We start from the raw sequence: 24,346 nt of genomic DNA, 5'->3' as shown, positions 1-24,346 counted from the left end.
AATTAGCGGAAGTTCGTCACGTCGCGGTTGCCCCTGCAACAGCGGATGTGTGTCGCCGCTTCGGTGACGCTGGGAGGTGCTTGCAGCCTCTGCTGCTGCCTTTTGGTTGAAGCACTATGGAGGAAGAGAGGAAGAATAATAACAAACGGTGGTATTTTACTCGAGAACAGCTGGAAAATAGCCCATCCCGTCGTTTTGGCCTGGACCCAGATAAAGAACTTTCTTACCGCCAGCAGGCGGCAAATCTACTGCAGGACATGGGACAACGTCTAAACGTGTATCCTTGCGGCCTAGAGTTGGGCCTAGGACTTGCCGTGCTCCGGCGTCCAGGCCCCAGGCTCTGGCGGGGACAGAAGGGGGTAAGAAGGTGGTAGGAGCTGGATTTCTAGGCGGGGAGCCCACGATGGGGCAGGCAGAAAGTGTTCGCGCGAGGGATGCGAGGCGGAGCCAGTTTTCCCGCTCGCTCACCCGTGCCACCAACCTTGCTGGGAATTCGTATCTTTTTCCGGCTTTGTTTTAGGCAGGCCTTCTTAGTCCCTCCTGCTCTAGTGACATTGAGATTCTCATTTCTGCTCTGACCTAGAGGTCTAGTAGAGATTTCACTGTTGACGGTTGCCTCCCAAACTTAAGTGTGTAAAAAGTTTCCGGAAATTCAATACCAGAGGGTCTTCTGAAGGTGGTCTAGAATTGGTGTACCAGCTTTGGTTTAAAATACGTTCTTCCCACTTCTACTAGGTGTTTAAGAAAACTGTCAAATTCTGGGCCGTCTTGTCTGTAAAATGGATAGCGCTTGCGTTTGATTCTGTGCCCACCACAATGCTTGGCATTTAGACTTCAAGTAATAGTCATTGTTCGAGTTTTATCGAATTTCAGAGGAATGAAAAATGTCAGTTTAGCTTCTAGTGTTGTAGACCCATGGATCTAATGTTTAAACAGTTTACAGAACATTGGGTCTTCACGTTACCCTGGTGTATATTCGTTTTCTTCATAGTTCAAAGATAAGGTGATTAGCGACTCTCTCCCCCACAGTACTTTTGTCCGAGAATATTTTCATTCTGTGGTGGCGTTCTTTTCACTGTGTATATAAAATTGTTTTTAGCCTTAGGTTCCCCTTCAGTTTATTCAGCTTTCATTTAAGTGTCTTGCTGACTGTAATGTTTGTATATTAAGGGTGTGCTTGCTTCAAAGTAGGTGTCCTCTTGCCATTTTGTTTCCTGTTGATATTTATTTGTTTCCTAAGCATCCAGTCTGTGCTAATTAAACCGTTTTTTAAGTCTGTTTCAGTGTATCCTTAATATGCCTTCTTTTTTTTTTTTTGGTACCGGGGATCAAACCTGGGTCATTGCGCTTGCGCAGCAGGTGGCGAAACCACTGAGCCAAATCCCGGCCCTACGCCTTCTTGTTAGTGTGTCATTAATGTTGTGATCATGGGACAGTGACCTCTCTATACTAGGTATTGTCTTCTGAGGAGCTTCTTAGAAGTATGACATTTACAAGTTTTCTTGGGGTTAGGGGTCACCGAATTACCTTATCTTTGAAATCTGGGGCTGGAGATAAGGGCACAGGCAAGCACAAAGCCTGGGGGCCGTTTTTTTCTTCAATGAATGGGTATCAAATCATTTCAAAGTTTTTCTGGCTCCAGGGATCATGAGGGTGAGATTGCCAGAGGGAAGTGAAACTAAATTTAATTGCTGGAATTTAGAAGATGAGAGAGATAGTGGCTATGTGTCCACAGGCCAGATTAGGGACAGCCTTCTAAATCACATTAAAGAGAGAGTCTAGACTAATGGATCTTCATCATAGGATTTGTAGAAAGTAACTGACTGAAAGGTTTAAGATCTTACGTAGTTTATATTCCATCCTGATTCATCCCAAGAATTTTTATTTATTCAGTAAATTTATATTAAATATTTGTTAATTGAAAGCATTATGCTGTCAATTGGCAGTTTAGTGAAAGAAAACAGACCGCTCTTTGACTTGGAGAAGGACACTTAGGACCATCTACTGTGTTTGGCCATTTGATCTTTTGGGAAGCAGCTGGAGATTATATTTTGGTAGTTATACAGCCTTCCTGCCTGGTTTTTGGACCTTAACTTGAACACTTCAGCTCACAATTGACTATCAACACTGCTATAGTATATATGCATCGATTCTACATGATTCAGTCTTTCACACAGTTTCACCGAAATGTAAGTATAATAACATTTGGTGGTTTATTACAACTACCTATTTTGTGGTTGGTCTTTGTTACTTAAATGGGAATTGAATTTTAGAATTTAGGGTTGATTATCTTCATTCTGTGTCACACTGCTATTTTGAGTCTAGCCTTGCAGTTTTCCTGTCTAGTTTTCTGGTAGGGTTAATAATCTGTAGACTAGGTAAATTTGCTAGTAAAGTCAACTTTTTTTTTTTTTTTTAGGAGGAATAGCATTAAAAGGGAAATCATGCTTAATTCAAGTATAACTTTCCAAATGGTAAATTCTAATATGGTCATAGAAAGATGAATGTTAAGTATTTAGATTTTCCAAAAGTCTTCAATAAAATTCAAATGAATGGTTGGCGGGGAAAGTATAGTATATGATAATGACAGGGGAAATGACTTTTAAGGTTAGGAAAGAGCTGGGCAAGGTGGCACATGTCTAATCCTAGCACTTGGGAAGCTGAGACAGGAGGATCACTTTGAATTTGAGGCCAGGCAGGACTAGATAATGAGACCCTGACTGAAAACAAAAACAAAAACAGGAAAAAGAAAATAATAGTAAAGTAATAAAAGAATTTTTTTTTCTTGAACAAAATAGTAAATACAGTAGTGCTATTTTCTGTTTTGCTACCTGAAATGGTCCCATTTAACATTAATTCTAAATAACTTGGAAATAAAATCATAATGATGATTCAAACATAGGTAAGACCATATTTGTTTAATAAAATACCAAGATAATGAGGATAAACTTGATGAACATTTCATATGGATCATTGAATCAAATATTTTAGTTGTTTTTCAAGAAACTTATTTTAGATTTAGATTCATGGATTTTTTTTTTTTTGATACCGGGGATTGAACTCAGGTCCTTGCCCTTGTAGGGCAGGTGGCGAACCACTGAGCTAAATCCCCCAACCCTTGAGCTCCTTTTTTAATGCTGTAGGAACAGACTCTGTGAAGCTGGATGTAGTTCATGTAATATAAGAAATTGGCAGAATCAGGATTGTGAGTGTGCCAAGTGCAGTGGCATACATTTATTGTCCCACTACAGAGGAAGGCTGAGGGAGGAGGATTCCAAGTGAGAGTCCCACCTGGGCAATTTAGTAAGACCCTATCTTAGGAAAAAAAAAAATAAAGTGCTAAGAATGTGGCTCAGTGGTAGAGCCATGTGCCACCATGCCTGGCCTCTACATAGTGTTTGTGTTACCATAATTTCTTTTAACTAGCTGTCTATTGGTGGATATTCAGATTGTTTCTAAATTTCTGTAGGTGGAATTATGATGTGTATGTAAAATTTTTCATTTGTTAATTTACCCTACAGAAAGATTTTACTAGTATAAATTGTTTCCAGTAATATAGGAGAGGGTTCCTTTGTGTTTATCCTGACTAACCACAAATATTTATTACTTTAGGAAATAGTTATAGCCAGGAGTGGTGGCTAATGCCTGTAATCCTAGCACTCTGGGAGGCAGAGGTAGGAGAATTGCAAGTTTGAGGCCAGCCTGGCCAATTTAGTAAGTTTATAAAAGAAACAGCTAGGGATGTAGCTCAGTGTGAAGGCCTTGGTAACCTAGGAAACCCTCCCCCAATTTTTTTATTGAACAGGTTCAAAGGGTTCATCGATAAACAAGATAAATGAGGTCTGAAATTATTTTTTTCAGTTAGTGAAGTTGAGCTTTTCCTTTTGATCATTGTTCTTGTGAAATAGAAGAATGAAAATTGCCTTGTTTATTTGCTTTGGTCCTTTTTTATTGTTGTGATTATCTTATTTATATGAACTCTTTCATGTATTAGAGCCATAGGGGGTTGTGAGTTTTTTTCCCCTTTTGCTGTATTTCTTTGTTTATAGTATTTTGGAGCCTGGCACCCATGATTTTTTGGTTTTTTTGTTTTGTTTTGTTGTGTTGTTTTATATGAGGGATTGAATTCGGGTCCTTGTGCTTGCGAGGCAGGCAGCAGCACCACTGAGCTAAATCCCCAGTGCTATGTTGTATTTTATATATTTCAAAATGTAGTCCTTGGAGCTGGGGGTATAGCATAGTGGTAAAGCACATGCTTAGTGTGCTGGAGGCCCCGGGTTAAAAGAATGTCTAGATTTGGAACTTACTGCAGTGCTTACTAGTTATATAGTCTTGGGAAAATGACCATAGGCCTCAGATTTTTCATTGCTATGTTATTAATAGTGCCTGTTTGATAGAATAGTTGTTAGGGTTTAAATGAATTAATTTAAAAAGTGCTTGCCCAAAAAATAATACATATTAGCTTCTCTCTCTCTCTCTCTTTTTTTTTTAAATTTTGAGACATGGTCCTGCTGTCTTGCCCAGGCTGGGCTTGAACTTGGGATCCCCCTGTCTCAGTCTTCCTGAGTGCTGGGATTGTAGGCATGCACCACCATGCCTAATTTAGCTATTCCTCATAGAAGCTGGGCATGGTGGAACACACAAAGCTACTCAGACAGGGAAGAAGACGGCAGATTCAAGGCCAGCCTGGGCAACCCTGTCTCAGTATATATGGGATTGGGAGCCAGGAGTGGTGGTGTATGTCTGTAATTTCAGCACTCAGGAAACTAAAACAGGAGGATCATGAGTTTAATGCCAACCTGGGCAACTTAACAGGACTACATAGCAATACCATGTTCCAGAACATGGGGTGGAAGGGAGCTGGGGATGTGGGAATGTACCTGGGTCTTGACTGGATTCAATCACCAGTATAAAAAATTTATTTTTCTTAGACAAACCTTACCTTTGTGTGTGTGTGTGTGTGTGTGTGTGTGTGTGTGTGTGTGTGTGTGTGACTTCTACTTTATTCTTACAGCTTTTTACATTTGTTGATCTTATTTATTTATTTATTTATTTGAGACAAGGTCTCATGTAATTTAGGCTGGCCTCGAATTCACTGTGTGGCCCAAGTTGGCCTCAAACTCAAAACTATTCTCCTGCCTCAGCCTCGCAGGTGCTGGGATTATAGGCCTGTGCCACCATGCCTGGCTAGGACAAGATATTTGAATATGGACAATTTCAAACAACATTAGAGACATAACATAAGGAAATAGTGTGTATCTCTAAGAAGATATGCCTTACCTTTGATGAGAAAATGATTGGTAAGCAAGCTTGATATAGAATTTCATGAGGCGCATATCCCATTAGATTTTTCTCTGTATTTAAATACACGCATGTATTTGGTTCTGCCCTATTAGTTTTCCAATATTGCCTCTGTTCTTTTTTATTTATATTTCAGTTCCCTACTCTAAACTTTACTTGCTAGTGTTTATTAAATTTTTTTTAAATTAACGTTTTGGTGGTGTACAGTTGTAATCCCAGCTTCTTGGAATGCTGAGGCAGAAGGCTCACATGTTCCAGGCTAGAGTGGAATACATAATGAATTCAAGACCAGCCTGGACTGGGCTGGGGATTTAGCTCAGTGGTTCTGGCACCTGCCTTCCCAAGTGCAAGGTCCTGAGTTCGATCCCCAGTACCAAAAAAAAAAAACATCAGCCTGGACTACATTGTGAGATGTTGTCTCCAAAAACCAAAACCAAAATGAACCTTTAATGTGTCTTAGTTTTCTTCCATCTGTTACCTGATTACCTTTCCTAAATACTTTTTTTTTGAGACAGTGTCTCACTATGTAGTTCAGGCTGGCCTTGAACTCACTATGTAGCCCAGTCTGGTCTCCAATTTGCCGTGATCCTCCTGCCTCAGCCTCCTGAGTGCTAGAATTACAGGTGTGCACACCAGGCACACAGGTATGCACACCTGGCTTAGAAAACTGTTCATGTCTAGTATCTTCTAGACATAAACAATAGTAGCCTAGATACTTTTTTTTTTTGGGTACTGGGGATTGAGCTCCGGACCTTGTGCTTGCAAGGCAGGCACTGGAACAACTGAGCTAAATCCCCGGCCCTAACCTAGTTATTTTTAAGGAGAGCTTGTTGAAGGGTTGGCGTTTGCAAGTGGATTAATGGATAGGAGAGGGGAAAATACTACTAATAGAGGGAAAAGCATAAACAAGAGGTGAGAAGGTAGGACAAAGAAAGAACTTGATTTATTTGAGACTGAGATCCTCAAATATGATTTATTTTTTTCTATCCAGTCTGTGGCTCCAGCAGCCTTATTTCTAGCTGCTAAAGTGGAAGAACAGCCAAAAAAATTGGAACATGTCATCAAGGTAGCTCATACTTGTCTTCATCCACAGGAATCACTTCCTGACACCAGGAGTGAGGTAGGCAATTAATTAAAAATCTGCTTTTCTTTTTTTTTTATTGTAACTTAATTTTAACAAAAAAATTTTAAGTTTTACAGTGAAAATTTTTTGAATACAATTGAAAGATGCAGTAAAGCAAAGAGGAACAGAAACAATCTGCTGGAAGATGAAATAAGTAAAACTGTTTAAGACATAGGTGGTGTAGGCAAAAACTTTCTGAACAGAACCCTGGTTATACAAGAAATAATACCAAGAATCAGCAAATGGGATCCTGTCAAATTAAAAAGCTTCTACACACTACCAAAAAAAAAAAAAGCTTCTACACAGGAAAGGAAACCACTAACAGAGAAAAGAGACAACCTATAGAGTGGGACACTTCAGATAAAAGACTAATATCTGGAACATACAAAGAACTCAAAAAATTCAGGCCCCCCATCCCACAAATTTAAGACCCAATAAAAAAATGAGCATCTGAAATGAATAGACACTTCTCAGATGAAGAAGTACAGCTGGCTAATAAATACATGAAAAAATGCTCAACATCACTGGCCATTTGAGAAATTCAAATTAAAACAACACAGAGATTGAATTTTGTTCCAGAAAGAATGGCCACCATCAAGAAATCCACCAGTAACAAATGCTGGAGACACTTCGGGGCAAAAGAAACCTTTCTTTATTGTTGGTTAGAATATAAATTGGTCCAACCACATGGTAGTCATTATGGAGATTCTCAAAAAATTGAAATTGAAATTCCATTTGGCCCAGCTATTTCTCTTCTAGGTGTCTTCCCTAATGAGTTAAATACATCATACCACAGTGATTTGTGCATACCCATATTTATAGCAGCTGAATTCATAATAGCTAAATCTTGGAAGCAGCCTATATGTCCATCAACAGATGAATGGAGAAAGAAAACATATTTATATACAGTGGAATAATACTCTGCCACAAAGAAAGATAAACTTGAGTCATTTGTAGGAAAATGGATGCACCTTAAGACCATAATGTAACATGAAGGAAATTAGACACACAGTCTTAAATAGTGCATGGTTTCTCTTATATAAGAAACCCAGTGTAGGGCTGGGGATTTACCTCAGTGGCACCATGCCTGCCTCACAAGCACAAAGTCCTGAGTTTGATCCTTGGTACTGCAAAAAAAAAGAAACCCAATGTATAAATAAAGTGCAAAATATCTAAAAGTGTACCTCAATTTATTATAATAGTCTTATATGTTATATGTTTTTTGACTATTAGTCTGGCTGTTAATCTATATGTATAATAATTAACTTTATAAGGACTTACAAATAAATGAATCTGATACTGGCAAAAAAATTTTTTTTAAAAAGGGGTGGTGGATGGGAAGGGAGAAAACATTTGAGATATGTTATGTACGTGTACCAGTTCTGCACAATGAATGTAATTATGCACTTAAGAAGGGCTGGGATTTAGCTCAGTGGCACCGTGCCTTGCAAGCGCAAGGTCCTGAGTTCAGTACCCAGTCCCAAAAACCAAAAAAAAAAAAAAAAGAATACATTAAGAAGCCGGGGTGAGTTTGGTACCCGGTACCCCCCACCAAAAAATGAATACTGAGAAGCTAGGCATGATGGGGCATGCCTATAATCCCAGCACTCGGGAGGCTGAGGCAGGAGGATTGCTGTGAGTTCAAGGCCAGCCTGGGCTACATAGTGAGTTCAGGGCCAGCCTGCACTATAAAGGGAGACTCTGCCTCAAAAAACCAAAAAAAAAAGCACTAAGAAAAATAAGAACACAGAAGAAAATATATTACAGATTGGACCACTGAAGCTCAGCTATATATAAATCATTATCATTCCAGGTCCTTTTTTTCTAAACAACTATGCTTGCATCTATTTCATTATTTTGTCTTACTGTGTCCAAACTATTTCCCTGTCTTGACTTTCTACAAATATCTAGGGAGTCATTTACATGTATGTGTATTTTTATAACCATTCTCTGTACAGTAAAGAAGTATACATAAGCCAAGCATATGGTGCATCTCTGTAATCCCGGTATTCTGGGAGGCTTACACAGGAGGATCCCAAGTTGTAGCCCAGCCTGTCTCAAAAAAAAATAGGGCTGGAGGGCTTGGATTTAGTTCAGTGGCATTCTGCCTGCTTCAAAAGCCCAAGGTCCTGAGTTCAATTCCTGGTACCAAAAAAAATTGGGCTGGGAATGTAGGAAGGTCTCGAGTTAATCCCTAGCAACACACACACACAAATGTGTATATAATTTTTAACTTTCTTACTGAATGTTATAAAGGGCATTCTTACAAATTTTGTTATGAAGGTTAAATAAAATTTTTTTAAAATTCCATTTCCCTTTCTTCTAGTAGGATTTTTTTTTTTTTGGAGACAGGGTTTCACTATGTATTTCAGTCTGGCCTTGAACTCTGTAGCCTAGGCTGGCCTTGAACTCATGGCGATCCTCCTGCCTCAGCCTCATAAGTTCTGGGATTACAGACGTATGTCACTGTGCCCTGCTATTCCTCATTTTTTAGAGAAAATTAATTTTAAGAATGTATTTTATGGGGCTGGGGATTTAGTTCAGTGGTTCCGGCACCTGCCTTGCAATCGCAAGGTCCTGAGTTCGATCACTGGTACCAAAAAAAAGTGTATTTTTATGTAACTCAGTATATCTAAAATATTATCGTTTTAGCGTATAATTAATATTTAAAAGTTATTAATGAGGTATTTTACATTTTTTAACGTAGTCTTTTAAACTCTAGTGCTTAAAGAAACTCAGTGATTATTTTACAATTTAGACTAGGTGTGTTTCATGTTCTCAGTAGCCACATACGGGTGAACCTTTTAGAGCTTTCAATGATACAAACAGCCCACTGTGGCATGTGTGCCATAGGTTCCCTACTACTGAGTTAGGGCCTTTAGTTTGGGCTTACACAAATCTGAATTTTTTTGTTTATTTTATTTTCCTTTGTGTTGTTACAGTTTTAAAAAGTCTATCAATAGGAGTCAACTATTTGGTATCAAATGCTTTTAATACTGCAGGGAAGGTTTTGTATATGTATTTCTCTGGTTGTTGGAAAAAGTTTTGTTAATTTCTTATGTCTAAATCATGGGAATTCTAAAATTTAAAATATCAATAAATATGAAAATGAAGCATCTGGTTCTTTTTTGGTAGCTGACTATGAATAAAACGTTATTTCTGAGTTACATTTTTTTAAAAAAGTAAGTCTATAATCATTCGGGTTAAAAATAACGCTTATGTTTCAATTTCTACTCTATCTCCCACTCCGTCTTTGCCTTTCATTGTTTTGGTTTCCCAGGGAGAGGTTGTTAGAATTGGTCGCTTTTTTTTTTTCTAAGCAAGTACCCTGCCACTGAACTATATTCCTGGCCCTTATTTATATACATATTTTTTCCTTATTTATATTTTATATTTTCCCTGAAAATAAGACCAGGTCTTATATTAATATTTGCTTCAAGCTGAGTGTGATAGTGCACACCTGTGATCCTAGCATTCAGGAGGCTGAGGTAGGAAGATTGCCGGGAGCTCAAGGCCAGCCTGTACTACAGAGTGAGAGGCCCTGCCTCAAAAAAACTGAATATTTTTTTTTCTCCAAAAGATGCAATAGGGCTTATTTTCAGGGAATGTCTTAATTTTTTCAGGTACAACAATCTACACTTATTCTAACACATTCGTGTCATCTTCTGGAACATAATCATAGCTTTCCAAACCCTGAATTCTGTCCAAATTTCCTGTGGTTCTATTTCCTGTGGAAACTGGTCTCCAATCTCTCATGTCCAAAAGTAGAACTGTCCTTAAATGAGCACTTCTTGTCCATGTAGTCTGCTCGTAGTGCATCGTTACAACACACATTGAATTATGAACATTCATATTAGACACACAATCACATCTGTTCATTATCAAGTGCACATGTTTGTGTATTGTGTTTATATTTGATTGGTCATTTGGCAGTAAGTGTTCATCTGTTTATATGGGCGTTTACCTCTCCTCCAAAGGTGTCCACTTGGGTATTTATAAATAGTTAATTACAATTTATATTACCATTTATTTTAAGTATTAATGTCAACAATATTATATTTAATTATAGTATTTTATAATTCATTGTCTTTGTGTGTTGCAACAGATGTATGAAATGCATCTATCTGGCTGACAATCTTAACTGGGGCTTATTTTTGGGGTAGGGCTTATGAGCTTCCTGGAAAATCATGCTAGGGCTTATTTTCTGGATAGGTATTATTTTCGGGGGAATGTGGTATTATCTTTTTTTAGCAAATGATTTCTCTCTCTTCTTGCCTATAGGCTTACCTGCAACAAGTTCAAGATCTGGTGATTTTAGAAAGCATAATTTTGCAGACTTTGGGTAAGTTTATCTGCTTTAAAGCATTAAACATTGAAACAGGAAATAGGAAGAAAATCCCTTGGGAACATTTTTGCATAGTGTCTGTTTCTGGATTAGAGTTTGTAGGGGTCAGAGTTTAACTTTGGCTTATACCATAGAGAGGATGTAGGTGTATGTTGTCCTTTGAAAAAGCAATTACAAGGTTTTTTTGTTTTTTGTTTTTTGGTACCAGGGATCAAACTCAGGACCTTGTACTTGCGAGGCAGGTGGCGGAACCACTGAGCAATCCTCAGCCCAAGGCTTTTTGTTTTTGATTTTCCATTCTATGGTTCATGATTTACCTTTTTTGAGATTTGACAATTTTTAACCTGATAAATAATAGCAAAACCATCTAAAAAAGCATTTCTTTCCATGGATTGCTCTGGTCTTTTAGTCACTGTGTTAATTTTTTTAAATTTTTATTTTATTTTATTTTTTGATACTGGGGATGGAACTTGGGACCTTGTGCTTTTGAGGCAGGCGGCGGAACCACTAAGCTAAATTCCTGGCCCTAGTCATTGTATTTAGTTAACAGCACTTGCTTTTAAAATTGGTAAGCAGTGGTTGGTTAGCATAGCAGAGGGGAAGTGGAAGAACTCAAGCTATAGTGGTTGCATGGACGACTCTGATAATGCATAACAAGTATGAAAGTAGGGTTTTGTTTTCTTACTCTTTTTTTGGGTTTTTAAGACAGGGCCTCCTTCTGTCGTTTAGACTTGCCATGAACTCACTGTGTAGCCTAGACTGGCCTCAGATTTGCAGTGATCCTCATGCCTTGGTCTCCTGAGTGCTGGGATTACAGGCATGTACCACCACACCTGGCTTTAGGTTAGGTTTTAGAAGGTAGTCATCATTTGAGTGACTTGTGAGTGACTTGGTTCTTCCAACCATATATTATGTTCTGTTGTACCTAAAAAAAGTGTTTTATGTTTATAGGTTTTTGGTTTGTCAGTGGTTTTCAGGTCTTATTGGTACCCTCTAGGTCAGAGTGTAAGCACCTTTGGAGATAATGTAACTTCAAGGGAAACATGCTACATACTTTGTGTGATTTTTAGCATCTGCACAGCAGTTTTGGGAGAGAGAAATAAGGAAGGTCTGTAATAATGACTGAGTAAAAGAAATATAAAATATGTTGAATATTTTTAGTTTTTTTGATTGGTTAATCTTTTCTTAAAGGATTTGAACTAACAATCGATCACCCACATACACATGTGGTAAAGTGCACCCAACTTGTTCGAGGTAAGTTATCCCAACTTGAAATGATTGTCTTAGATTGTTTTATTATTCAGTCTCTAGCTTACTGTGTAAAATGCATAACACAGCTGCTTTGGTCAAAAGTTGAATTGAAATGCCCAGTTGTCTTAAATTACAATGCTTCGTACTGGCTTGGAGTTGTCCTTTTGGGGTTCTTAGCATTAATCTAGATTTTTTTTTTTTTTTTTTTTTTTTTTTGTACTGGGGGTTGAACTCGGGAACTTGCACTTGCAAGGCAGGCACCGGAACCACTGAGCTAAATCCCAGGCCCCAGTCTCTATAGAGTTTTTGTTTTTGTTTTTTTTTGTTGTTGTTGTTGTTTTTTGGTATCAGGGATCGAACTCGGTTCCTTGCTCTTTCGAGGCAGGCGGTGGAACCACTGAGCTAAATCCCTGGCCTGATCTGTAGATTTTTAAAGAGAATTAACCTTTTGAGGATGTTTGAAAAGTCACCAGGTCATATTCAATAGGAGGGTTTTTTTTGTTTTGTTTTGGTACTGGGAATGGAACTCGAGTCCTTGTGCTTGCAAGGCAAGAGGCAGAACCACTGAGCTAAATCTTCGGCCCCCCAATGGCAGTTTTAAGGAAGTCTTGAGAGTGAGACCTTATTTTAATCTTAAAGCAGATTACAGGCCTTTTAGATGGTCTTTTTTTGTTTTTGTTTCACTGGACATTGAATCTAAGGTTTTTGTACTGAGCTATATCCCTGGGTTTTTGGGGTTTTTTTGAGACAGCTTCTCACTAAATTTGCCACACTGGGCTCAAATTTGTGACGCTCTTGTGTCAGCCTCAGGAGTGCTAAAATTACATGCATGTTGCCACCACACCTGGTGAGATAATTGTAACAATTTTTTTTTTTTTTTTTGAGATAGGGTCTTTTTTTTTTTTTGAGATAGTTCTGGCTGGCCTTGAACTGAGTATGTAGCCCAGGCTGGCCTCTCTCATGGTGATCCTGCCTCAGCCTCTCAAGTGCGGGGATTATAGACATGCACCACCATGCCCAGTAGAATTATTTTTCTATTTGCAGTGGAGATCACACCTACGGCCTCAGACATGCTAGGAAGTAGTTCACCCACTGAGCTTAGATCCTCAGTCCCTTTTATTTCTTTTTGTTTTGGTACTGGGGATTGAACTCAGGACCTTGGGCTTTCGAGGCATTTTGAGGCAGGCAGCAGAACCACTGAGCTAAATCCTCAGCCCTCAGTCCGTTTTATTGCATTTAAACAGTAGTGTCAATAATATCTGGGGCTGGAGGTGTTGCTTAGTAGCAGAGCACTTGCCTAGCATGTGCAGTCCCTGGATATAGTCTCCAACACCAAAAAAAAAAAAAAATCTGGGCACCCTTGTACACTTAGGTGCCTTTAAAGTTTTGTAGACCAAATTGATACTGATAATTGGCCTTATTTTACATTGTAATAATGTGGGTTTCATACGAAATTTCCCAGTATTTCTAAATTCTTTATACTTGAAAGCATTGAAATATTTACATTGAACAAGGATAGGGTTAAAAGATATGGTTATATGTCATTTTTTAAAAGACCAAGTTCTGCCAGGTGTGGTGGCACATGGCTGCAATCCCAGCACTTGGGAGGCAGAGGCAGGAGGATTACTGTGAGTTTGAAGCCAGCCTGGGCTATGTAGTGAGACCCTGTCTCAAGGAAAAAAAAAGAAAGAAAAAGAAAATAAAAAAAGACTAAGTTCTAAAGAAGATAAAAATTACTTTGTCATCTACAATGGGATTATTTTGGAAAGAGGAATGTGTTTTTCAATATGCTGTAATATATTAAGCTATTTATTTTAATTGATAGTTTGGGCATTAAATCACAGGCCAGTCAATTAAAAATCTCTCTTTTTTGCTTTTTGTTTTTTGTTTTTGAGACAAGCTGTTGCTATGTAATTCAGGCCTGGCTCAAATTCCTGGTGATCCACCTGCCTCAGCCTCCTGAGTGCTGGGACTACAGGTGTGCATCACCATGCCCAGCTAGATTCCGATCTTGCCTTCAGAGAATTTTGAGGTCAAAGTTTAGGCCAACCTGGCAACACAGTAAAATCTTATCTTAAAAAGATTCTTGTGCTTGCCCTGGAGATGTAACTCACTGGTAATGCTTGCCTAGCAGGCTTGAAGCCCTGGATTTGAGCCTTAGCGTCACCAAAAAACAAAACAAAACTTGGGTGCTTCTCCAAGCACACTCAAATCAAACTCTGGAGAGCAGGCCCAGGAATTGCATTTTAAACAAGAACCTCCAATACTTGGTGTGTAGAAGAAAATGTGAGTCTCTGGTCTGGCAGCAATATAATTATTATTATTATTATTTTTTTTTTTTTGGTACCAGCGATCGAACTCGGGTCCTTGTGCTTGTGAGGCAGGCGGTGGAACCACTGAGCTAAATCCCTGGCCCATGCAGTATACTTATTAACATTAATATTAGAAATCATTAGGAAAAAAAATCATTAGGGGCCAAGAGTATAATAGCTCAGTGGTAGAGCATGTGCTTAGCACATGTGGGGTCTCTGGGTTCAATCCTCACCCTCCCAAAAGATTATTTCTCTGGTAGAGTGTAGCTTCAGTATTTTTTTTTTTTTTTTTTTTGGTACCAGGGATCAAACTCAGGTCCTTGTGCTTTTGAGGCAGGTGCAGAACCACTGAGCTAAATCGCTGGCCCCTCTTCGGTAGAATGTAAACATAAGGTGATTGGGCACTATTACTGCCTCATTTACCAGTCTAGTAGGAATACCTTGCAAATAATAAGTGTTTACTGAATATTTCCTGAGGATGAATAGAACTAACCTTTTTCTTCTTTTTTTTTTAGCAAGCAAGGACTTAGCACAGACGTCTTATTTCATGGCAACCAACAGGTTTATATTTTATTTATGTATTTATTGTCTTTAAGGACTGACTACTTGAATTAGCATAGTTACCTTTTCTGGGATACATAGAATGACTTACTAAACTAGAATCCAAACTCCCGGGCATGGAAATATTTAATGTAGTATGTTACAGACGGTTCTCTGGTGAATGTTTGTTGTTTTTTTTTCTATACGATTTTCATCTTGTACCTTAAATTTCCTGGTGGTTTTTGGTGCCCGTGCATGCCCACGCCCCCCCCCCCCCCCCAACCAAGCCAGGACCTTGTACTTGCCAGGCAGGTGCATCACTACTGAGCTACATCCCTGTCCTCTTGATGCTTTTTAATTTGCTAAGGTGATATAATTATTTAGTACTATAAATATTTAGTGATTGATAGTCTGTCCAATTTTGTATGTTACTTTGCTTTAAAATACCCAAGAACACAGTTCTGAAAGGTTGTGTAAATCTAGGGCTTATTTATAGTGACCGAAAAACATTTAACTTGGAGGATTTTGCAATAATTATATTTTTTAAGACTTTTTTTTCTTCCTTTGTGTCCAAACAAATGGGCATTTGTGGGTATGAAGAGTTGTAATATTTTCCTTCCTTTTTATTTTATTTTATTTATTTTTATTTTTTGGTACTGGGGATCAAACTCGGGTCCTTGTGCTTGCGCAGCAGGTGGCGAAACCACTGAGCTAAATCCCCAGCCCTTCTTCCTTTTTAGAAAAAATAATTAGCACATAAACTTGTAGTATCAAATGACTTGCTTTCATCTCTGTTCTCCACTATAGTTTGTTTATAGAAGCCAAAGATAACTAATAACTTTCAGGGCTAAGAAGTTCAGTTTTATAGCCTGACATGAGAAATTTTTCAAGTAAACCACCAATCAGACATATTTATGCAGGCAGGGGCTGGGGATTTAGCTCTGGTTCTGCCACCTGCCTTGAAAGTGGAAGGACATGAGTTCGATCCCCGGTACCAAAAAAAAAACCATATTTGTGCTTGAAAGAGTGATTGTTTATTATATTAAATAGATCAGAATTGTGATCGACAAAAGACAACTTTTAGGATATTTCCTTAAGTATTGATTTAGTGATTAAAAACAGAAAACAACTTACAATTTTCCTCATTCTGAGTTTATTTTTGGGATATTGGGTAATAAACACTGACTTCTGGGCTTGGATACTGGTCTAGAAGTAAAAAAATTTTGGGAGGGTTCCTTATTCATTGTGTAGATTGAATGATACAGTCAGGAAATTTGGAAATGCTAGATTGAGAAGTGGGTTAATAGGAAAATGGTTATTTTGAGTATAGAATCAGAGAAGGATGATTCTTGCTCTTCTTGCTCTCCTTTATTTATTTTTATTTTATTTTTTTAAATAATGGAGAGTTTTAGCTTTGGATTTAGAACTGAGAGCTCATGACACTCTGTTTCCCTCCCTCTGGTGTCAGCCTGCATTTGACCACATTTAGCCTGCAGTACACACCTCCTGTAGTGGCCTGTGTCTGCATCCATCTGGCTTGCAAGTGGTCCAACTGGGAGATCCCAGTCTCAACTGATGGAAAGCACTGGTGGGAATATGTTGACGCCACTGTGACCTTGGAACTTTTAGATGGTAAGTTTTAGAGTAAGGGACATTGAAAAACACTTGCTCTTCATCTGTCACTTACCTGCCCAAAGGTGACTTTAGTTGAAAATAGTGAGTTAGTTGAGGTTATTCTTGTTTCATTACCACTGTCTCTCAGTCTTTCTTGAATGTTTTATTTTCAGAACTGACACATGAATTTCTACAGATTCTGGAGAAGACTCCCAACAGGCTCAAACGCATTTGGAATTGGAGGGTAAGAATTAGGCCATCAGCTTTTTCCTTCCTTTGATTGTACCAGTGAATATACCAGAATAGGATATGTGCCTTAGGTTTGAAATTTCCCTTTCCATAGTTATGCAGTAATCATGACTTGGCCTCATAGCTTGGAAACTGCCCCAGAAGTCAGTGCTTGTGGGTGATAGCAGGTTTTGCTATGTGTTGTGGAATGCCTATAATATGATTATTTGGTCAGCAATGTTGCTCAAATATTTTCTATGTAGAGACTATTGGGAATGAAACAAGAATATTGGCTCTTGCGCAAGGACCCGAGTTTGATCCCCAGTACCAAAAAAAAAAAAAAGAGAGAGAGAGAGACAGGGTCTTACTATATGCTCTAAACTGACCTTGAACTCACTATGTAGCCCATGCTGGCCTTGAACTCACCATCCTTCTGCCTCTGCTTTCTGAGTGCTGTGAGTATAAGCATGCGACACCATGTATGGCATAATTTTATTATCTTTGACATTACCTACTTTAAAAATGAGTTTTAGCATTTTGTTTTTATACAGTTTACAGTCTAAATTTGTATTTCAATTTTTATTTATTTATTTATTTTTCGAAATGGTCTCGCTGTATAGTTCAGGCTGCCCTTGAACTCACTATGTAGCCCAGGCTGGCCTAGAACTTGTGATGATCCTCCTGCCTCTCAGCCACCTGAGTGCTGGGGTTATATGTGCACCAGCATGCTTGGCTATATTTCAGATATATTTGAAAGTTAATTATTTATTTATTGGTTTTGTTAATACATTTTAATAAATTTTATTTTATCTCGTTACCCCCTTCAAGCCCCCTGAAAGTCTTATTTATGAATAATGGAATGATTCCTTATGGTTTTTTTTCCAGTGTTAGATGGTTGAAAAATATTTCCTGATTGGTGTGGTGGCACACGCCTATAATCCCAGCACTCTGGGAGGCTGAGGCAGGAAGATTACAAATTCAAGCTTAGTTGGAGCAATTTGGGGACTTAGCAAAACCTTGTCTCAAAATTAAAAATAATAAACTACACGGGGGAAGTATTTCAGTGCCAAGGTGCTGGGTTTTACTGCCAGTACCACAAAAATAAATACATTAGAAAAATTCCCTTGGGACTGGGAGTGTGGCTCAGTGTAGAGTATATACTTAGCCTGTTTAGTTTCCTCCTGCTTTGCTGGGCATGATCGCACACACATGCTTGAGGCAGAGGCAGGAGGATCACTGTGAGTTCTAGGCCAGCTTGGACTACCTAGTGAGTTCAAGGTTAGCTGAAACTTAAGTAGTGAGACCCTATCTAAAAAAACCAAAAACAAAAAAAACTTCTGTCCTTTCTCATAATTCCAGATTGAGAAGCTTTATTTCTTTCTTTGAGTTGAGTGAGCTGAAGAAAACGTTTGTCTGGTAGTAGCTTAGAGTTAGAAGTAGACTTGAGAGCACATAGTTCATCTTTCACTTTCACATAAAACCTCACTAGGGCCAGGGATTTAGCTCAGTGGTTCTGCCGCCTGCCTCGCAAGCACAAGGTCCCGAATTTGATCCTCAGTACCGAAAAAACAAAACAAACATAAAACCTCACCAAAATTTGTAGAATTTTACATTGTATTACAATCATAAGCAGTCACTTTAATATTTATGAATTATTTTTAGATAAGCACAAATTCTTTTTTGGTTGCTTTTGCCTTGTAACAGTGTAGATTGCTATGACTTAAGGGACAGTTTTAAAATCTCCTGAAGCCAATGTTTATTGGCTCTCATGTTAGGGTAACCTTTCCAGAACTTCGTGCAAGTACAATCTGCTTATCTTAATGTATTTCCATTTAATAAGTCACCTGAAGAGATGTTACTTGCTTTGTTCTAGGCATGCCAGCCTGCCAAGAAAACAAAAGCAGATGACCGAGGAGCAGATGAAAATACTTCTGAGCAGACAATCCTCAATATGATCTCCCAGAGCTCTTCAGACTCAACTATTGCAGGTTTAATGAGCATGTCAACTACTTCTACTACAAGTGCAGTGCCTTCCCTTCCAGTCTCTGGAGAGTCATCAAGCAACTTATCCAGTGTGGAGATATTGCAGGGCGAGCGTTGGCTGTCCTCTCAACCTTTTAAACTAGAACCTGCTCAGGGTCATCGGACTAGTGAGAATTTAGCACTTATGGGGATGGATCATTCCTTGAAACAAGATGCCTCAAATGCATTTATTTCCCAGAAGCAGAGTAATAAGAGTGTGCCATCAGCTAAAGTGTCATTGAAAGAATACCGTGCAAAGCACGCAGAAGAGCTGGCAGCCCAGAAGAGGCAACTGGAAAACATGGAAGCTAATGTGAAGTCACAGTATGCATATGCTGCCCAGAATCTTCTGTCTCACCATGATAGCCATTCTTCAGTCATTCTTAAAATGCCAATAAAGGGTACAGAAAACCCTGAACATCCTTTTCTGGAAAAGAGTGACAAAACAGCTCTCAAAATGAGACTCCCAGTGGTTGGTGGGGATAAAGCTCCTTCTTCAAAACCAGAGGAGATAAAAATGCGCATTAAGGTCCACACTCCAGCTGATAAGCACAATTCTGTAGAGGACAGTGTCACAAAGAGCAGAGAGCACAGAGAAAAGCACAAGATTCACCCTTCCAATCATCATCATCATAATCACCATTCACACAAGCACTCTCACTCACAGCTTCCAGCTGGTACTGCGAACAAACGTCCAGGTGATCCAAAACATAGCAGCAGCCAGGCAAGCACCTTAGCACACAAAACCTATAGCTTGTCTAGTTCTTTCTCCTCCTCCAGTTCTACTCGTAAAAGGGGCCCCCCTGAAGAGACTGGAGGGGCAGTATTTGATCATCCAGCCAAGATTGCCAAGAGTACTAAATCCTCTTTAAATTACTCTTTCCCTCTTCCTACAATGGCCCAGTTGCCTGGGCATAGCTCAGATACAAGTGGCCTTCCCTTTTCACAGCCCAGCTGTAAAACTCGGGTTTCTCACATGAAACTGGATAAAGGCCCCACTGGGGCCAATGGTCACAACACAGCCCAGTCTATAGACTATCAAGATACTGTGAATATGCTTCACTCCCTGCTCAGTGCCCAAGGTGTCCAGCCCACTCAGCCTCCTGCATTTGAATTTGTTCAGTCATACAGTGAATATCTGAATCCACGGGCTAGTGGAATCTCCTCCAGATCTGGCAATACAGACAAACCCCGGCCACCACCTCTACCATCAGAACCTCCTCCACCACTTCCACCTCTTCCTAAGTAGAAAAGAAAAAGAAGGAAAAAAAACTTCTCTAAAAACCACATTTTTTTTTTGACTACTGATAGTGGACTCGAATTACTTCCCTTATGAAATATATCACCTTTCTTGGACTAGAGAATAAATTGATACTGAAACATAGGTGGGAGGGTGGTGGAGAGCCTTGGTTATTAAGTGCTGCCTCATACATTTAACTATTTTATTTGTTTTTACTGGCGTTAGAAAGGTGGGAATGTGTTGAAACTGTGAAGGATTAAGAACACTTTCTCTATTCTTGGCCTCTCCACCTCCTGATTAGGTTGATTGGAATAGTTACCTTCCCTCTTCTTGCAAGAACTGAAACATGGGGGGTTTATCAGAGAATTGTGGATTCTTTTGATGTTTAATATATCAGAAGAGAGGAAGTATTTAAACGTCAAAATCTTTTAAGAGACTTTAAAAAAATAACTTAATGAAAGTAAGTTATCTGTTTAGGTTTTTTTATATAATTGGGAAGGGGATAGGGATTTTGCTGTGTGTATGAGGTACATAGCAGTGACTCCTGGTGGGTGGGACAGAGGGTGGGAATGCGTGCAGGGTGGGTGGGAGGGTAGGCTTCTGGCTGAGAGTTCTGAAGTAGGCTCAGGACATTTGAAGTGTTGAGACCTTAAGAGCGTATGTAAGCGTGAATGTGTTTTTAAGATGTGTTTAAAAATCATATTTTATCTCCCATCCCCACCTCATTCTTTAGTATTTTTACTTTCCAACAGCCTGCTAGTGAGAATATGGTTGGTCTTGAGAACATGAAGGAGGAGGCATGTATTTGACATGGAAATTCTCTTTCTTTGTATGTAATTGAATGGTAGCCCTCCAATTTTTAGTTTGGACAGGTGCAGCCAATGACCTGGCTATTAATTCCATTATGAGAACTGCCGTTTTACCCTTTTTCATTTTAGTGCAAGAGGGAGGTGGAGTTAGGGAAGAAGAATTAAAAGAACAAGGTCAGCTTCTGCCCTACAAAATTGGGTGGATCTTTTCTAGTTAGGCATTGGGAAAGTGTTCAAATGTGAGCAGTCCTGGGTCATTGAAGGGAAGGGGGATGTGCTATATACATCCTGCCTATGAAACCTCATACCATACATGACAATAGTTCTGGGAGAAGCCAAGGAGCTAGGGGATTCAGAAAACAATGAAATTGTGATTTGGAATTCTTAGTACATTGTATTTTAAATTACATTATGAATTTAAGCCTTGCTTTTTATTTGTGTATCTGAAGGCAAACAATTGCATCTGTGTTTGTGGCCTATATAACTTCAAAGATCTGAGTTCATGAATTTAAGAGTACTGGTGCTGGGAGTGATCAAGCCTAGCCAATGGATACTGTAATGTTTAGACTGTCCTCCACTGGTGGCTTTAGAGTCTAAACAGAGATTCTTAAGGAGATTACTAAGAGTTCTTTAAAAAAAAAAAAAAAAAAGATCAAGAGCCCTGTTATGGGAGCTCATCCCTGACATTAGAAGTAAACATTTTTGATGAGGGAGGAAAGCTTTCAGGAAACCTTGGCTAGAAAGAATTCTAAGCCAAGTTGACTGAAAGTGCCACCTAGCCACAGAGCATTTGATGTTTGTGTGTGTGTGTGTGTGCGCTTTTGTGTGTGTGTGCGTGTGCGTGTGCGCACATGCAATAGAAAAGATAGTGCAATTTGAATTTGTCTTGTTTCGAATGCAGCTTCTATCACGCCAAATAGTCTTTAGGGAGAAGTTGAATTCTTTTCATTGGAAATTCTAGGGAGATAGAAAGTACTTGTGCTACTACTTGCCAGGAACAGTTTTGGGGAAAAAACTGAACAGTTTGGGGGAAAAAAGTAGCAGTTACTATTGATGTATTGACCTAATATAATATAGGAAGGAATTTGTGAAAAAGGACTAAACTTTAACTGAAGGTGAGCTAGTGCACTGCCTCTCTGCATATTTGGGTATGTGGAGTGCCTACCATTGCCGGGTAGAATAAGAGGCTCTCTGCTGACCAATAAATCTGTGATACATCTTGAATGTCATTTAACTTTTCAAGATGACATTTCCCTCTTGATAGTTTCTGTTTTGTTCCAGCTAACTGGTGGATGTGTGGTTATGTTTACTAAATTTAGGCTTTGTATTTGTTTAGATTTTGTTTGATAGTGTCTGTTTCCCATCCTTCACAAAAGAGAATATGCCATTTTTTTTGCATTTATACCTTTGTGTAATTGAGATCACTGGCTTGATTGTGAAAATGTCTCTTCTGGCTTTTAATTATTCTCATCAGTGTCACATTTTCTAATCACATGCACCTATACCACAGAGGCACATAGCCACTTGATGTCATAGCGGTTCTCCATGTTCTTCCTTAGAACTTGTCAGGAATGAATGAGGAAAAAGTGTTTACTAAAAAACAGTATGCAGCCTAAGCTGCTTTATGTTGTGAAGTCTAGTCTTTGCACTAGTTGATCATTGTGGATCTATGCATGTCATGAACCTGCTTACGTGCTCTGTCTGAGGTGCTGCATTCATTATCTTTGGGTTAGCAGATGTACCTGTCAGCTACCATGTGTTGTGTCCAAATTCTATAAACTTAATAAGATTTCTGAGGGTTGTGTGATTTCTACGTTGTGTCTTTTCTACCTTCATACCTTCAAGAGTGACAAATGGGGTTTATATATACAAAGTCTAATGAAGATGGCTTTTTTTCTTTTAATTTTGACTGTCAAGGATGAGTGATGATGGTAAGTTTTGTAAATGTCATTCCTCAAATTTTGCTTGACTCTCGTGGGCAGAAACAAATACCTGTGGCTTGTCCTTAAGGCTTTTAATCAGATACTTGTGTTGCTGTTGGCTGAGCTCTAGCGAAGCATTAATCTAAATCCAATGTGATTTTTGAGATATCAGTTATACTTCTTGGCTTTAGAAAATGCTTAGGTATTAGTCTAGTCTTCTCACTCTTGAATCAATGTATTTCCATGTCTTTTAAATGAAAAAGCATTAGTGGTTTGATTTAGCGTATCCTACATAGTTCTGTATTGGCTGAACTGATGTTGATAGAAAGAATTTAGGATCTCCAGTTTCAAACAGCGGTGGATTTGGATATAGCAATAAAATCACGGTAATAATCCTGCTGGGTTTCCTTAAGCCTCTGCTACCTAATTCTTCATATTGAAAATGCATACACCACTCATACCTTGCTTCTGGACAAACAATTTGAGGGGCCCTATGCTAGCATGGTTGGGTTTTAAACATCTGTGTTTCCTTTATTTTGGGAACTATTTTTTAAAAATATTTTGTTGACAGATTATTTTGGTACTAATACTAGGAAAGGGGAGAAGCTAGAACATCTTAAAGTTGGAATACAAATTTTAGTCTCTTGAGTTTGGGACAATTTAAGTGGTCTGTGAAGTCCATCAGATGGTGAGAAATAACCCATGGTTCTGATGAGTTTTGGCTTCTGATGGTTTCTAATGTTGTACCACACTGTCAAGTTTTATTTTTTAATCCCTCTGTGGATGTGAGTTTGAAACAAGCATGGTACTATAATCTTACCTGACAGAGTGGTCTGGATCAGAATTATTTTTTAAGTGGGAGAGTGCTCCATTTTAATGTTTCTAATGTTTTTAATATGATCTTGGCATTGGGAGGGAAGTGAAAGAATAATGTTTACTAAAAAGCAGTGTCTACTCTTCCCCTTTATGAGGGTGTTCATGGTTGAATGAAGAGACTTGGTTTTGTGTTGCCACGGTAAGCTTGGAGAGGGATGCTTGACAGCATGCTAATTGAAGCCAGAGCAAGTATATCTCCATTAGGTAACTGGGAACTCTTCAGTGAACTGATCAGTCGTTGATCATAATGGGATTGGTTGTAAGTAGACATGCTGTCTAGCTTAAGCACCCAAAGAATGCAGCCGCCTAGTTTAGGGTTAACCTAGGTTTCTGTGTGTACTTCACACACTTAAAACTCCATTTTCGTATTAGACCAAAGAGCAAAAAGGAAAAACAAAAAGTCAAACACTTTACAAGTTTATGTCACTCAGGTACAATTTTGTGGTAAGATTTTCGTCTGTTTCTTTGTATTGTTTTTGAGAGTCCTTTCTCAGCATATTCTGCAGATGCCTCTGTTCTCCTTGGGGCACCTCAGTTTTGGATGCTACTCTTGAGATCTCTCCTGCTGTTACTGTTATATGAATGATAGGATGTAAGTGACCATTATCATAAGGGCTCTTTGTAAAAAATTCAAAAAAATTTTTTAAAAATTTGAAAGATGTGTGCATTTTATAGTCTGGCTCTCAGTTTGATATCTTGCTGTCAGGTATGTTTCTCAATCTGTATTATCCATCCCATCAATAAATGTTAACAGTAAAACATT

General features: G+C 38.7%; 1 protein-coding gene across 1 annotated transcript; it reads left to right on the top strand.

Annotated features, from left to right (window-relative positions):
- Ccnt1 (cyclin T1) lies at positions 1-24,346 on the top strand. Its single transcript, XM_004863083.4, has 9 exons — positions 1-277; positions 2,108-2,189; positions 6,293-6,421; positions 10,706-10,766; positions 11,961-12,023; positions 14,848-14,893; positions 16,341-16,504; positions 16,660-16,730; positions 18,588-24,346. Exons 1-9 carry the CDS (start codon positions 117-119, stop codon positions 19,983-19,985), a joined length of 2,175 nt encoding a protein of 724 aa, XP_004863140.1. The 5' UTR covers positions 1-116; the 3' UTR covers positions 19,986-24,346.

The sequence above is a fragment of the Heterocephalus glaber genome, unplaced genomic scaffold, assembly GCF_053883595.1.
Source record: "Heterocephalus glaber isolate CG9 unplaced genomic scaffold, H.glaber_assembly_v1.0 deba00001733, whole genome shotgun sequence".
Classification (NCBI taxonomy): Eukaryota; Metazoa; Chordata; class Mammalia; order Rodentia; family Bathyergidae; genus Heterocephalus; species Heterocephalus glaber.
The sequence above is the reverse complement of the archived record's forward strand: the minus strand, read 5'-3'. Positions and strand labels throughout refer to the sequence as shown.

What these genes read in the sequence shown, in the direction of transcription:
- Ccnt1 (XM_004863083.4), top strand. Translation starts at nt 117, where the DNA reads ATGGAGGAAGAGAGGAAGAATAATAACAAACGGTGGTATTTTACTCGA. An exon ending in ATGGGACAACGTCTAAACGT is followed by an intron (nt 278 to 2,107) that starts GTATCCTTGCGG and finishes TGAACACTTCAG; the next exon opens with CTCACAATTGACTATCAACA. An exon ending in TATTTCATGGCAACCAACAG is followed by an intron (nt 14,894 to 16,340) that starts GTTTATATTTTA and finishes CTCTGGTGTCAG; the next exon opens with CCTGCATTTGACCACATTTA.